At 41.8% G+C, this 15,201-nt stretch overlaps 1 protein-coding gene across 1 annotated transcript; it reads left to right on the plus strand.

Moving 5' to 3' along the window:
- The first annotated feature begins 7,937 nt into the window (after positions 1 to 7,937).
- On the plus strand, positions 7,938 to 10,222 carry klf17 (Kruppel like factor 17). The gene is made up of 3 exons (XM_062530452.1): positions 7,938 to 8,116; positions 8,321 to 9,308; positions 9,425 to 10,222. Exons 1-3 carry the CDS (start codon positions 8,033 to 8,035, stop codon positions 9,598 to 9,600), a joined length of 1,248 nt encoding a protein of 415 aa, XP_062386436.1. The 5' UTR covers positions 7,938 to 8,032; the 3' UTR covers positions 9,601 to 10,222.
- Positions 10,223 to 15,201: the final 4,979 nt, after the last annotated feature.

Here is a 15,201-nt window from a genome sequence, read left to right on the forward strand (position 1 = left end):
GCGGAATGGCTGTGTTTGATGTGAACTTCCTGTTTTCCCTCCAAGACTATAGGCCAGGCAGGGCAAAGGGGGAATGTACTCTATGTGAAGACAGCCGGAGGGAATGTTGGACACGAGTCAGTGCATAGTTGAACGTGGCCAACTGTTGCACATGCTAATTCAACATCCACACTTTCTTTATTGGACCATTGCTGCCTAATCCTCTCCTTAGATGTCAGAAACGGAGGTGTCAAACGAAACATGCTGTCCTTGCACCTCTCTGGATTCTCATGGTCTGTTTCGACTGAAGCTTCAGTCATTGCCCCAGTTGGCTATCAAACACAAGCCTTAATTTGCATGGTATTTCAGTGACCCAGCTCTGTAAGGGATTTGGAACCTGTAATCAACCTGCTCTGTAAGCGTTGATGTTTCACATGTAGATGCTGTTCACCAATTACAATGTTGGATGTGCTGTGTATGTTCAGCCAAGGTGACCCCCACACAGTCATGAGGCAGGTGTAAGGCCAGGTGGATTACACGGACCCATCTCAGTGTGCTTGTTTGTTTGTTAGTTTGTGTTGTTTGTGTCTGTGTATTTGCTCATTTGTTCATTCTACATTTAAACAGCCCTGCACCTCCAAAGCTGTTTGCAGAGTAAATATGTTAATTGATGAGTTCTTATCATAGAGCCTACATAATTGACTTTCAGCAAATAGCTGGTAAATAGCCACTTGTTGATACCCATCTAATCCTATTAGATTCCGTCTCCCTGACTCCCGAGATGATGGGATGGAGTGCCCTACGGTTGGTCTGGTCTTGTCACACACTCAGTACCAAATTAATCCAGGGTTAATATTTTGAATGTGTTTTACTTTTGACTAGTGTAAATGGAAAGTTCAACAGGCACTACAGTCAATAAACCTTCATAGGAAAATACGGAAATGTTATTTGTGTTTAACCACTCGCATATTTATGGTTAATGATTTCCTAATGGTCCCAATATAATGATACTGCATTGCATAATTCTATTAAAGACTGAGGACTGTAGACTGTTCATCTGGAATAATTTATTCTCAGCATCATGCTGAGAATGATAATCGATCTCTTCGAATGTTCTCTTACTTTATACAACCTGGAGGGCCACAACTGATAACCATCAAAACAAGACAACTGCCCCAGTTAGGTCATCTTACTGGAGCCATGACGCACTCTCTGTAGGTGAAACTCAAGCATTGTGTTGCTAAATAACGAGTCCTTTCACCACAACACTGTAACCCCTTGTAGTCCTGAATGGCTCTGACACCATGTGTGCTGCAGTTCACAGCGCACGTGGGTGTTGCGTTCAGTTTTCCACTACGTGGTATAACCCAATGATAACTCAATGATGTAATCCAGAGAGCTTCACGGGCGTTTGATTATGACATACTCTGAAACTCCGTCGCGTTTATTTATTTTACATCGTGGACAATAAATGACCTCGGCTGGGTCTCGGGCCCTCACATCTGACTGAAACACCAACATGATTCATTACCATGTCCTTTCTATTGATTCTAATTTCATCACATACTGCACGTCACGCCACTTGAATAGACAGACATAGAGTAATGACAATGGCAGTGAATGGAGGATGGAGTATGTGTGCGTATGTTTGTGTGTGTTTGTGTGTGTGTGTGTGTGTGTGTGTGTGTGTGTGCGTGTGTGTGTGTGTGGGAGGGGGGGCAGGGTTGACTGGTTGTTTGGAGGTGAAAGGCACCTATGAGATAATGCCCCCCACTTGCGCTCTTTTGGCTTCTTTGCATTCTTCAGCACCCAAGTCAGAGTTGAAGAGGCCGGGGCAAGACGCAGAGTCTGCAGGTGGACAAAGGCCGACTGTTCAGCTGCAGGTGTTATCTTTTCCCCGCCTCAAGTGCCCTCCTGTCGCACAAACGTCTCCCATGGACAATTTCAATGACTGAAGAAGAAGAGAAAAAAAAGACTCGGTGATCTTTTCAAAGCACTCCCACGAGTAAAGAGAGAAAGAGAGGTAAACAGTTGGCACGCTCAAAGAGGCCATACCGCCGTGGCTTGTTCTGGTCCAGTGGTTGTTTGTTTTTGTGTGGTGAAATTTGTGATCCATGCAAACAAAGGTTGTCAGTGCTGAGAGAGTCTGGTGTTACAAAGAAGCTTAATGTTTTTGGCCCTTACACACAGTCATATTTTCACCTGTTGTTGATTTCTCCGTTGATGAGAACATGCAGGAAAATACCTGCACTTAGTCAATTGCAAGTGACAAGAAGCAATCAGTGTATGGCTCATTTAATTCATTCTGCAGATGATTGCAGTAGCTCTCATATTAGACCGTAGAAACTGAGTGAGACTGTATCTCATATGGGGCAAATTAGATGATATTACATTTAGCACGTGCAAAAAATTGCGTAAGACCTCGAGTAGTATTATGTTTATGAGCGTTATGTGGATATTCCAGGGAAGCTCCTATATACAGACGAGCAAAAGGCTCCCGTGCAAAATAGGAAAAGCTGGAAAACAGAGTGTAGAGTAAATAATTGCTTTTCCCAGGTCGGCTCCCATTGTGGGCGAACATTGGCGAGGTCTGACAAGCTCCCGCCGTATCCTTTTGACCCCGGGGGCCAGACATACAGAGAGGCGGCTTTGTGTGCTAAGACAAAGTTTTCTCCTGAGCAGCAAGGCCAATTCCACCGGGGGGGGGGGGACGACGACAAAAGGGACCCAGAGGAGGGATGAGTGAGAGGGAACAGTACCCTCGCTCCCCCAGGAGAAAGCTACCTGTGCAAACCTATGGAAAACAAACAGCCCAGTGGACAGGGCAGGAATGTAGAACGGCGACTCTGTAGCTTAGCAGTACCACACTTTATTACTCCCGTCAGATCGGGAGGCCGTCATCATTACACACCTTTGCACTCCTGCATGTCTATTAGGCCCATTTATTGTATAGTTGTCCTGTTCACTTATACAAGTATCGGCGAATGAACTCTTTTGAGAGGTGATAAACTCTAATAAGAGGTGGATAAACTCTGTTTCTGACATTTCAGAGGTGGATCAACTGTGTTTAGTCTCCACTACTACATCCCTGGTGGCAGTAGTGACTATAGTGCCTGAGTGAGACATTTTGGGTTATACAAATGGTCAACTCACTATCGTATTAATTAGACATTCTTTCAGTTCCCCTTTCAATATGATGGCCTGTAAATGGATTGGTGACCTGCTGCTGTTTTGCTTTTCTTTTTGCATGATTACTGAGGGAAATCTGTTCTGACTTCCTGCACGTTTGACCACGAGGCCCTTTTGCTTTGATACATTGGGAGAGGTGGTCTTTCTGTGGCCTTGTTCGGTCATACGTTCTGGGTTATTTACTTTAGGCTGCTGTGGATTTCCCCTCATCTCTCTCTCTCTCTCTCTCTCTCTCCGTGTGTGTGTGTGTGTGTGTGTGTGTGTGTGTGTGTGATTAAGGATAATTGCTATTCTGGACCCTTTAGATTAGATTGTAATTTATTATTTTTGCTGTGGCTGAACAAGAACATGGTATAAGAAGCAAGTTTGGGAAACAGAGAAAGAGGAGGCCATTAATGAAATAATGACAAGCACCTAAGTCCCAGTTAGTCATTTCCAAACCTCTGTAAGATAGCACATTGTAATAAAGGTAGGAACACAATTATAAGACCATAAACTATAAGCCATATACATGTTGGGAGTATGCTGTTTCTGTGAAAAGCTTGTGATCTGACTAACACCATTTGCTATATTCAAATATACTGTAAGTTGGAAACAGAGTCCTGGCCAAAGGACTGGAGTTTGTATATACAGTTAGGAACACAATGATTCATACCCCTGGCAAATATTGTTTTAATATTGGTTTTCTCTTGAGCAATATGTTTGTTCTTACTATAAACGACTCTGCCACATGCCAGAAGATTGTAAGGCAATGTGGTAGAAACATGCAATCAGAAAAGAAGCCTTCTTTTTAAACATTTTTATTTTTATGCTAAATGGTGTAAATGAATTCCCTTTTTAAATAATCAATAGAAATATTACTATTAGCCATCACAGCTATAAAATTGGCTCTTATAACACCTACCAAGCCTCTCCATTGTAGGCAGCACATTTTTAGCAGCAATCTGGGTTTTGAGGCAGTTACGATACTTTGCTTTCACTTTTTTATGGATTGAGGTCTCGACTTTAAAATGTTGATCCAATCCTGTGGCAAGAACTCTGTTTCCATTAGTGCATTAGTGCTCTCTCTCTCTCTCTCTCTCTCTCTCTCTCTCTCTCTCTCTCTCTCTCTCTCTCTCTCTCTCTCTCTCTCTCTCTCTCTCTCATACAGAGCACAAATTCACTCAGGGAATCCACAGGCTATCATGGCTCCTGTGATGGGACACTGTACTCCGTCTCTCTTCCCAAGGACTCCATGGCCCACCTCTACTGAAAAGGGAACCCGCAGTCTGCACACAGACACCCAGAGCAGCAAGAAAGTTGTGGGTCCAATGCCAACCTTCCACCGTTGTTCCCTTAAGCAAGGCATTGAACCCTGAGTTGCTCTGAGAACAATGGCACTTAATGTAGTAGTTGATATATCACTTTGGATAGAGGTGTCTGTTAAAATTAAAGTAAATATAATGACTGCAGAGCCAGTTCTAACTGGCCATGAATTCCCTTTTGAGTCATCACCAAACTCCTTGGATGAGCAATCCAAACATGATAGCCTGCCAGTTTCATTATGAGTCATCGAGGCGTAATATTAAATAAATGCAGACCTCCGAACATTGATATGTTCTCCTGCATGTATCTGTGCAATAGGTGGACAAATATAATACTTCAAGCATAAGTGTAAAGTCAACACCATTATTGCATTGTATAGAGTATATCTAGTGAATGTTGACTGTTAAAACAAGTCATGCTTTTCAAACAGCACTGCTGCACAGTAAGGATCGCTGCTACCAAAGAGTGTTTTATAAGGCAAGAGAACAAAAAAATATAAGTTGCCAGATGTGGTGATATCTACATTTAGTTCAGTTGATTGCTGTAGAGGCTTGGCTGATAACAGGTGTAAACATTATGAGTAACTCACCATTAGTCATAATCAGCAGCATGTTTCTGTAGTCTAAGTGAAAGCCACCCAACCAAACATGACTGTTGTTAGACTGAGTTGAACTGGATGGACTAGGAAAGGTTGCCCCCCTTGAGTGGTCCTGGACTGTCTGATGTAGTTACAAAACAGGATGTATGGACAATGAACAAGTACACAAGTCTTTGAATAAAAACACGGCTGTGAAAACATCATCATACATGCACAATACATGCACACTTCAGTATAGCCTTTCAGAAGCAAGAAATGGGAGGAGACCTGCACTTGTGTTGGAATTCAGCACACATACACACGTGCGCGCACACACACACACACACACACACACTGCTTTTTTCCATTGACCTCCGTGGTAATTGTCAAGCATTTATCACTCAATCCAAACAATGGCAACAATAAATGACACTACCATAGAAATACATCTCCTATGTTGCAGGCTTTCATAGCACTTTAAAAATTCTATGAAATTAAAAATGTAGCCTCCTTGTGTTTTTCTCATCACAGATCAGCAATAGTAGCCTAATAGTGATAAGCACCAACTAACTCAAAAGATGACAATAGTCATTTGTGGTGTTTTAAACACATAGCTTATTAAAGACATTTAATAATACATTTATGAGACCAGAGAATTACCACTTAAGATCGTCTCTTAAAACTTATGATACTGATAGCTGGCCAAAAGTCTCCCATTTTGTATAATCTTTCAAGTTTAACTAAGGTCCTTCTCATCAGTTAATATAGACTGTGCAGTGATAACTGATTGGACAGAAGGCTGCATTAGAAGTGCGTGTGGAATTCATCAAAACGGAATCTTGTAAATAAAAGCAGCATGTCTCCAGGAAGACGTTTGAGCGCCTGCCAATCTGCAATCGTCTTAATTATGTTTATAAAACAAGAAAGACCTCCCATTTTTTGAACACTGAAAAATATGCAAACGTGACCACTGATTGTCCTGTAACGGATCACTGCCCTGAAGCGTTTACCCCTTCTATACTTGAAGATGTTTTCAGTTCAATACGCCAATAAATGTTACTTCAATGAAAAAGTAGGACAGTTATGAATGATATAACTACATGTACTTGTGTCTTATAATTAGCTACTTTATCATGAACATTAATTAGGTGTTTTCACATTTTGTTCATTATTTCGTTAAACGACTGTATTCTGGGGAGTGAGGTGCGGCATAATAGGTGCGCGTAAAAGGGCAGTGCGATCGATGTAATGACATCTGATATGTTGCCCATCGGTGGGCATTGGTTAGTTCATAATTACTGCGTTGTTTATACATGCACTAAGTATAAGTAAAATACAAATAGTCTCTCTTCAATCTTAAGAGCTATAACTGCACTCTTGAGACTTTTTTTTTTACGGAGAGGATGTGGAACGGTCCTATTTTTGTCAGTGGTTAATTCATTCACGTGTTGCGAAAATAAATTGCAAAGTGATCCGTTAGATGGTCTTGTAAGTAAACTACTGTCCCAGTCATGCATCCTCTGCAGTCCGCACTGCATGGCACACTCCATTCTGTGCAGTCCCGTTTCTGTTTACCTTCGAAAAAAAATCGACTGTTTTGACTTTAATCTCAATTTACTGAGAAAGAGAAAGGATGTATTCAGACTGCGCACAATGATATAGAATTAGCACACTAACATGTTGCGTTCTCTCTTCAAGGAAATGGGCTTTGCCCAAACATATATTGTTACACGAAGTTACAATTTTGTCCGGATTTCTTGACAAAATGACGCACGCAACTGTAATTTCTTGGTGCTGTACATAGGCCTATATAAACAAAAAAACCTCACCAAACACTATTTATTTGCACAACAATCAACGCGTCAATTGGTCTCTTGACACTTTTAAATAATTAGCAAATATGCAAAATAATTGTTTAACTTTCCGATTATGGTGCCGTTTCGATTGCACCGAGACTTCTTATGGACTAATTACCATTGTAAACAGCCTGATATTTACTTTCCTTCAAATTAATATGATGCATGCTAATCATTCAAAGTTTACTTAGGAATCCTTCAGTAAATGGGGGTGAAACTTGCGATGCACTTGTTGAATAACCAGTTTAATGGCATGCTTAGGACTATCCATTCATCCACTTACAGTTAAAATGTGACCACTCTCTGTGCCTATAGGCTACTGCTGTTCTTATAGAACTTGTATCACTAATCTACAATAATTAACGATTGAAAACGTGTCTGCTTATTCATTGCATGGTGAAAGGCTCAGTTGAACCGGGATTTTGGAGACCCCTGTCGTACGATATCCTATTGGATAGGCCTGCCTAATAATAAATCCACGTCTAGATCTAGTAAAACGCGCCAAGCCTAAAAGAATGACACACACGCTCAAAGATTCTAACAGAACATGAACGCAAACCTGGTAAAGTAGACTAATACAGTACACGTGTTTAAGGATATTTGTTTACAAATAAGGCTACATCTTTTATTAAGCACTGAATAAATATTGTTTTTTATCATTATTATTATTATTCGTTATTGTTAAATCAAGCATAATAACATAATGAAATGAAGCCCATTTTTAAATCAACCACAGAATGTCACAAACTGTCACTTGAAAAGTTGAAAGTTAATAACTCAGTTAGCCTACTCAGTAACGCTGTATAGCGTACCAGAACTGTCAAACTTGCTTTAACTTTGTTTGAGAGTAGCCTAATTCAGCTTAATAGTAAGTCTACTATTACTGCATTTCTTAAAAGATAATTCCACACCTGGCTATTTTTGACTCCCCAGGTAGCCGACGATAACCCCTCCTACCACCTCGTATCAGCCCGCCTCCAACTCCCCAAATCGTTTATAATGAAGAGACGAGCCTCCAGCACGCCAGTGACAGGTCCACTGTCAAGAGAGTGCTTTATCTGTTGGACCCTTTCGATTACAGAAGTAAAAAGTAGTTTTCTATTTAAGAAGAATTTCTTCTCGATATATGGCAATGGCCCTCGCTGATGCGATGCTGCCATCAATATCTGCTTTTGCGAATCAGACACACGAGGAGAAGCAGTCTGCTCAGGTAAGTTTTTTTTTTGTTTCTCCGCTGATCTTAACAACTGGGAAATATTATATATAGCCTCAGCGTTTAAGGTAACCGATAAGGGGTCAGACTTAAGGGGCAGAACAGGTTTCTCCCTGCACTGTGAGGTGGCTTACCTTACCAGTGATAAGATACAGGTTGGCCTGTTGCACCAGTTTAACTGAATGTCTTGTTTATTTGCAGCCCTGGAAAGTGGAGACGAGCATCGGCGACGACATGAAACCTCTCATCGAGGTGGAGTTCAGCATCGTGGAGGCTCCTGCGCTGAGAAAGGAGGAGGATGACTTGTCCAAGTTTTTGGATTTAGAGTTCATCTTGTCCAACACAATCGGGAATAACTCCGGCTGTCAGTCTACGTATCCACTTCCAGAATCGCCGGACAGCTGCAGTACAGTGTATGACAGCGACAGCTCCCACCATACGTCCAACACTTACGGCAACGGCAGTTATGGCTCAAGTCCGGGTCAGAGTTTAGTGGCAGAGTTGCTGACCCCTGACATGAGCTATCAGGGCGACACGCAGCAAGATTACAGACTCACTGAACAGAGAGAGTATACTGAGCTTGGAGTCCCAAACTCGGATAACCATGTGCACTTAGCTGCAAGCACCGTAAATCATATGGGATACAAAATTAAAACGGAGAGTCACGAACAGTCGTGCATGATGCCAACAGACTTCATGGGACATGGCTACGAGCAAAAGCCCCCGCGGCTCATGCACAACGGACTTATGCAACAGCAGGCGTGCACGCAGGGCTTTGCACCTCAGATCCTTCACGGTTTGTCCCGGGACGGAATGCCGAGGAAAGACTGTCACCTGGCGGAGATGAGCGCACACCACCACTCCCATTTGGCACGCTCCCAACAATACCTGCCAGGTGCGCCATACCCGCCACAATACCCTCAGCACCCTGGAGCGCCGCAGTACCACGGACAGTATGGCATGTTCAGGGAGCCTATGCGTGCCCATCACCCGGGCATGCCTGGCGCGGTGTTGACCCCGCCATCATCGCCCCTGCTGGAATTCTTCGCCGCCGAAGACGCTAAGCCAAAGCGAGGCCGCCGGTCTTGGGCAAGGAAGCGAACAGCAACGCATAGCTGTGAATTCCCCGGCTGCGGGAAAACGTACACCAAGAGCTCCCATCTGAAAGCGCATTTAAGGACACACACAGGTATGTTTCTGTTGTTCCCTCAAAAATGTCGGTTGTGACTTGTAGGCCTACACTAATTTTCTAAACCTCAAGACCATTCGATCAGATGCTAATGTCTTGTTTGTTTTCTCCCACAGGTGAAAAGCCTTACCACTGCACCTGGGAGGGATGTGGCTGGAAATTCGCCCGGTCCGACGAACTGACCCGTCATTACAGGAAGCACACTGGACACCGGCCTTTTCAGTGTCACCTTTGCGAGAGGGCCTTTTCGAGATCCGACCATTTGGCTCTGCACATGAAGAGGCATATGTAAATGTTTATTTTGTAATTATTTTTCATCTCGCTGTGTAGCGGGTGTTACTTTTTTTTTTACATGTAAATATGCGATTTATTAGATTAAATTATAGTTGTATTTAAGAAAGATGAGATGCTGGATGTGCATCCCTTGTAAATTATTTTCTGTTGCCATGGATAAATGGATATGAGACAAATCGGGGCAGGACCCATTCCATATTTTTGTATAGGCCTATGCATTGGGTTAGTTTTGCTTCGTGCTTTTTATTGTTATTGTACATTTTGTAACAAACGCATCTGCCATGGGTGTGTGTTTGTATTATAGCAGTTAAGACTGACTGACAGTTTCATTTTTCATTTTTTTCCCAAAAGATGTTCTGTTTGCCTGTAAATGACAATCACTTGGTCTTGATGGTTATGGAAAAATGGTACAATCGAAACTGTCTTGCAGTGAAGTGCTTATAAATTGTCATGAAATGAATGGCATGATGATGAAGTTATGGCGTATGGGCTAACATTATCTGTATACTTGAACATTTCTTTAAATCCCTGTTTGAAAAAGACAGTTCTCTATCTGACTATTGTTGGTTTTAAAGAATGTCCTTCAAATGAGTCAAAATAAATAAAAACATTCAAAAGAATATTGACAATGAATGTGTAAATGTGTTTTGTTACAAAACCTCCTCTCAAAGCAATCTAACAATTATTTCAAGCCTGCTTGGCTGTGTAAATTGACTTTCAAATATTTGTGAACAAAAAAGTTTTGTTACTGGGTCTAATCTTAGACTTCTGGTTGCCTGGTCCAGCTCTACATCCCCAATGGCCCACTGTCCTCTGATGACCAGCCATTAATAGGAGGTCAAATTCAACACTTCTCCACGGTGGCTCCTCATTGGTGGAACAAGTTGTCTATAGTGTACTGCATAACTACGATAGTTTAAGGTCTTTCAAAAGGGTATAAAGACTGGCATGGTCAGCTTACAGTGAATTAATTAATTGATTAATTAATTGATTAATTAATTATTCTAGACTTATGATTTGTATGTTTTGCTCATTGTAATTGATATTTGATATTTAATAATGTTGTTGATATTATTGTTATTATTAGTATGTTACTTAATGTAGGCTTACCAAAAAAAAAGCTATTGTCAAAGAAAGTTATATTCTGTAAGTCGCATTGGACAAAAGTGTTGACTAAATACCATGACCAGAACCACAACCAGGACCATCAATAGTAAATAGTGGGAAAGGCAGGGGATGACTGTTTATGTTATGATGACTGTTTATCAGTCATCATAACATAATAAAATGGTTATGTGTTTGCTCCATTTTAACCCTCTCTGGAAAAAATAATCAAATTTAGGATACTGATACCATCATAGCAACATTCTGGACACTGTCCCCTAGAAAAATGATACCATCCTCCCAAAATCTTTTATGTTGCTGGGGATGGTATCAGAATCAGAAGTTGGTAAAGTTGGGCCATGTGAAGGGTTTTCCCAGATCCCACCACATTTTTCATCACACATAAAGACCCATAGCTGAGGTCAACTGTACACTCTGAGCTCTGTATCATTTTGGGTAAAGTCAAACATTTATTTTTTTACTTGGTTTGAATGTGTGCACAAATTCACACAAAGAAAGTGTAGGGTGTGTGTGTGTGTGTGTGTGTGTGAGAGAGAGAGAGAGAGATAGAGAGAGAGAGAGAGAGAGAGAGAGAGAGAGAGAGAGAGAGAGAGAGAGGGAGAGGGAGATTTGGTAAGTGGCAGAGATAGGATCAAACAGGCTGACAGACTCAAAGCTAAGACATGCTGCAATGGAGGCCAGTAGGAATTTAGTAGTTTGCTGCCATCTAGTGGCACAACAGTGAACACTGCAGGTGTGTAACGTTCTTTGTGTGTATTCTCTATATGTTGTTATCATTTATGTCATTGGAGATCAATCTGAGTTGAATGGCAATAGCAATTACTGCAAAAGAGTGCTGCTGTTTACTGGGTGTCTGGATCATAGGCTATCACTAAGTTAAATTGTTGGCTTAGCCTACCACGACACCATCAATCACACAGGTTAAATTGTTTTAGATTAGATTAGTAGATTCAATTCAACTTTATTGTCTTGGTACAGAGTACAAGTAGGCTACAGAGACAATGAAATTCAGAATCTAACCAGAAGTGTAAAAAAGCTGAAAAGTGCAATGTGATACAAAGAGTAGTAAAAATAATATAGATATATACGGTGTATTAACAGTACTATTCTTAAAAAACAGAATGAATATGGATATTCAGTATGAGCCGTAAAGACAGATATATACAGTATGCACAGATATGCGCAGTGTAATAGTGACATTGTATGAGTAGTAAAAGATAAGTGTGTGTGCCGTAAGAACAGTATAAAGAGCAGTCGAATTACATTACAGTATGTACATTTATAATAAATATAAAATATAAATGTAAATGGGATAGGGTAGTGCAATTGTCCAGAGGGTGGGGGCTGTTGAGGGGAAGAACATCCACCACCTTATTGTCCCTGTCAAGGTTGCCATGGTCATGGACACCACAATAGACAGGCACAGTCAAGGAGGCATCATTAGGGGGCACTTAGTTGGTTGGTTGTCATCAGGGTGCAGAGATAGGGTGACAGCTATACAGGTTGGTCTTATTGTTGGCGGTGTTCCAGTGTTGTTGTTTTGCACTCTGCTTTTTAATCAATCTGTTTCATCACCTTTAAACATTTTCAAATGTTGCCCTTTAAAGCTTTTATGCACCATTACCTTGTGTGTTGTATGTTTTCTTTACTTTTTAAACTAGAAAAGCACTCAGACAGCGCAGACCTCCACAATGTGAAAACATAACCGCCTCTTGGATCCAGACGGTGATATGGATCACTCCCAAAATGTAATCAAAATCCATTCATAACTTCGAGTTATCTAGCGAACAAACAGACAAACAAACAAACAAACAAACAAACCCTGATGAAAACATAACATCCTTTACTTGACGGATAACTATTCTTTGACTTTTGTCCTTCTATGCTTGTATTTGCTATTGTTTATTTAAAGCACATTGAATGACCTATGTGTATGAAATACACAATAAATAAACTTGACTTGACAGGCAACATGCTGAAGAGTGCCTTAATCACCACAATGACAGGAAGTCCAGAGAGTAGAATGCAGCATGCTGGCAAGTAAGAACTAGACGTTTATAGATTGGAAGAAAGGGGAGTGCTGGGCAGTGGGCAGTGTCTGACATTTTCCTGGTTAAGATTTGAATGTGCGCTTTACAATAGTGTGGTGAGAAGAGGTGTCAGATGGCTTCACAAGCTTTTCATGTAATGACCAGAAGAGGGCAGTGTAAGAACATGTTACAATGAACACTCTTGTCTTAGCTAATGCATAGGATTACAAGTAGTACAGTAGTTTTCCCCCATTGTTTGCATTATGCTATGGTAAAGTCAACCAATATGGTTTGAAAAGGATGGGAGAAATTTGGGCCTGTTCAGAGATGTTGGATTTTGCACGATTTAAGACAAGATCTCAATAGCTGGTAAATGTGTTTTATGACACATTATAATGAAGTGACATTGAGATGAATATGCATAAATCTCTCAAAATGGACTTCTTCACAACCCTCTCAGTCAGAGGGACACTGCTGTTTTCAGAGATGATAAACAATCGGACCGTGCCCATACATTGCATATTTCCCATTCATCTCCGTTTGGCTTTGTCTCGAATTTACATTTCATTGTCCTCCCTGTGTAGATCATACGGATTGCGCTATTCTTTGCAAGGAAGCCTGCTGGACTCAGTACAAACATATATTCAGTGATTTAGCTCCATACAACCATTCCCTTTAGGAACCGTTTTGGGGCTCCAATCCAATGCCCCCACCACCCCCGTTTCTTTGCCATATCCCCTCCCAGAGTCCCTTGAATATGGTTGGCTACTGGCTCCCAGAAGGGACGTGCCAGCACATAAACTAACTGAATATGGTTGGCTACTGGCTCCCAGGAGGGACGTGCTAGCCCACATAAACGAACTGAAAAACAAAATTGGTCTTGACACACACACACACACACACACACACACACACACACACACACACACACACACACACACACACACACACATAACGAGCTCTCTGACCCCTGTGCCTTTTTTGCTTCACTGTGTAGAAGTTGTGAAAGTTCCCTCCTCACCTGCAACTACTAAGTCAAAGAGCACATGAGGTGATGTTGCTTCCATCACACGCGCCTCTGTAATACACACCTTCATTTGTAATTATACCCTGACAGACTACCAGTCTCGTGTGTGTGTGTATGTGTGTGTGTGTGTGTGTGTGTGTGTGTGTGTGTGTGTGTGTGTGTGTGTGTGTGTGTGTTTGCGTGCTTTGGGTTCTCACGCTTGTTAGAACATCCTGCCCAAAACCCCTACTCTGTCTCGATGTTTCACAGACATCAGACTGACCAGTGCTGCATATGGTACGCATGGTTGACACAGAGAGAGAAAGGTCAGCTTGTTTGTGTTGCTGTTGCTATGACAGCAATGCAATGCCGGGAGTGGAGGCCCAGCTTCCATGTTCCTCAGTGGAGGGTTCTACCAGGGTCTGTGTCCTGGCTGCACTCATAGGTGAAGTAGTAAGAAAGAGAGGAGGGGGAGATACACACCACTCCTCACTGCCCACTCCAAGCATGGGATCAGTTAAAGAGTAACTTTTAACCCTTTAGATTAGATAACATTCCACTTTACTGTCATTGTGCAGAGTACAAGTAAAAGTACAAGTACAAGTACAAGTACAAGTACAAAAACAATAGGTTTAAGGCTTTAGCCAACAACACTGGATTTTGACATCAAAATTTCAATAGGCTGATAATGTACACAACAGAAGAAGTCAATACCTTCATGGTTGCTGTAGGAGCATTATTTACATTGATGATTTGTCTAATATTGAGAAAATATCAACAACATTCACAAAACAGTCAGACCTATTTTCCCGCAGTGGGCATAGCAAACAAAACAAACTGAGATTTTTGCTTCTGGTCCAGGGCCATGCCCTCCTTTGCATTACATAAGTCCACTTGAGGCTGTGACCACTGGAGTCAGAGGCCATGAAAGATTACTCCCATCCGTGTAGCAGTGGGGTCTTCGGAGCTGAGGCGTGTAGTCATGGAATCACTGCTATGTGCGTAATTACATTTACTCAACAAAGGCATCACGCCACACACACACACAACCCCCCCCCCCCACCCCACACACACACACACACACACACACATACACACACGCAAACTGTACAATAAGGTTCTCTTGAGGTGTCAGACAGCCTTCGCCCTTCATGTTTTCCACAACACATATCGCAGACAGTACAGGATCTCAGTTGAATTCACCAGCTCCGTTTCCTCCATTCTACTTATTCCTTTGCATCACATAGCAGTTAATGCACGCAGAGTGACCAAGCTAGATGTACATGTTTGAACAAGGCACAGACCAAGTGACCCAGATTATATAGCGATCGCTAGGCAGGAATGTTGCCAGTGATGTGTCAGCTGTGGCTATAGTGCAGAGGGACAGGACAGGCAGAGTGCGCTGGGCGAATGGCAAAGCAGTGATTGGGGAGATTGG

Source organism: Sardina pilchardus, chromosome 2, assembly GCF_963854185.1.
Source record: "Sardina pilchardus chromosome 2, fSarPil1.1, whole genome shotgun sequence".
Taxonomy (NCBI): Eukaryota; Metazoa; Chordata; class Actinopteri; order Clupeiformes; family Clupeidae; genus Sardina; species Sardina pilchardus.

What these genes read in the sequence shown, in the direction of transcription:
- klf17 (XM_062530452.1), top strand. Translation starts at nt 8,033, where the DNA reads ATGGCAATGGCCCTCGCTGATGCGATGCTGCCATCAATATCTGCTTTT. An exon ending in AGGAGAAGCAGTCTGCTCAG is followed by an intron (nt 8,117 to 8,320) that starts GTAAGTTTTTTT and finishes GTTTATTTGCAG; the next exon opens with CCCTGGAAAGTGGAGACGAG. An exon ending in GCATTTAAGGACACACACAG is followed by an intron (nt 9,309 to 9,424) that starts GTATGTTTCTGT and finishes TTTCTCCCACAG; the next exon opens with GTGAAAAGCCTTACCACTGC.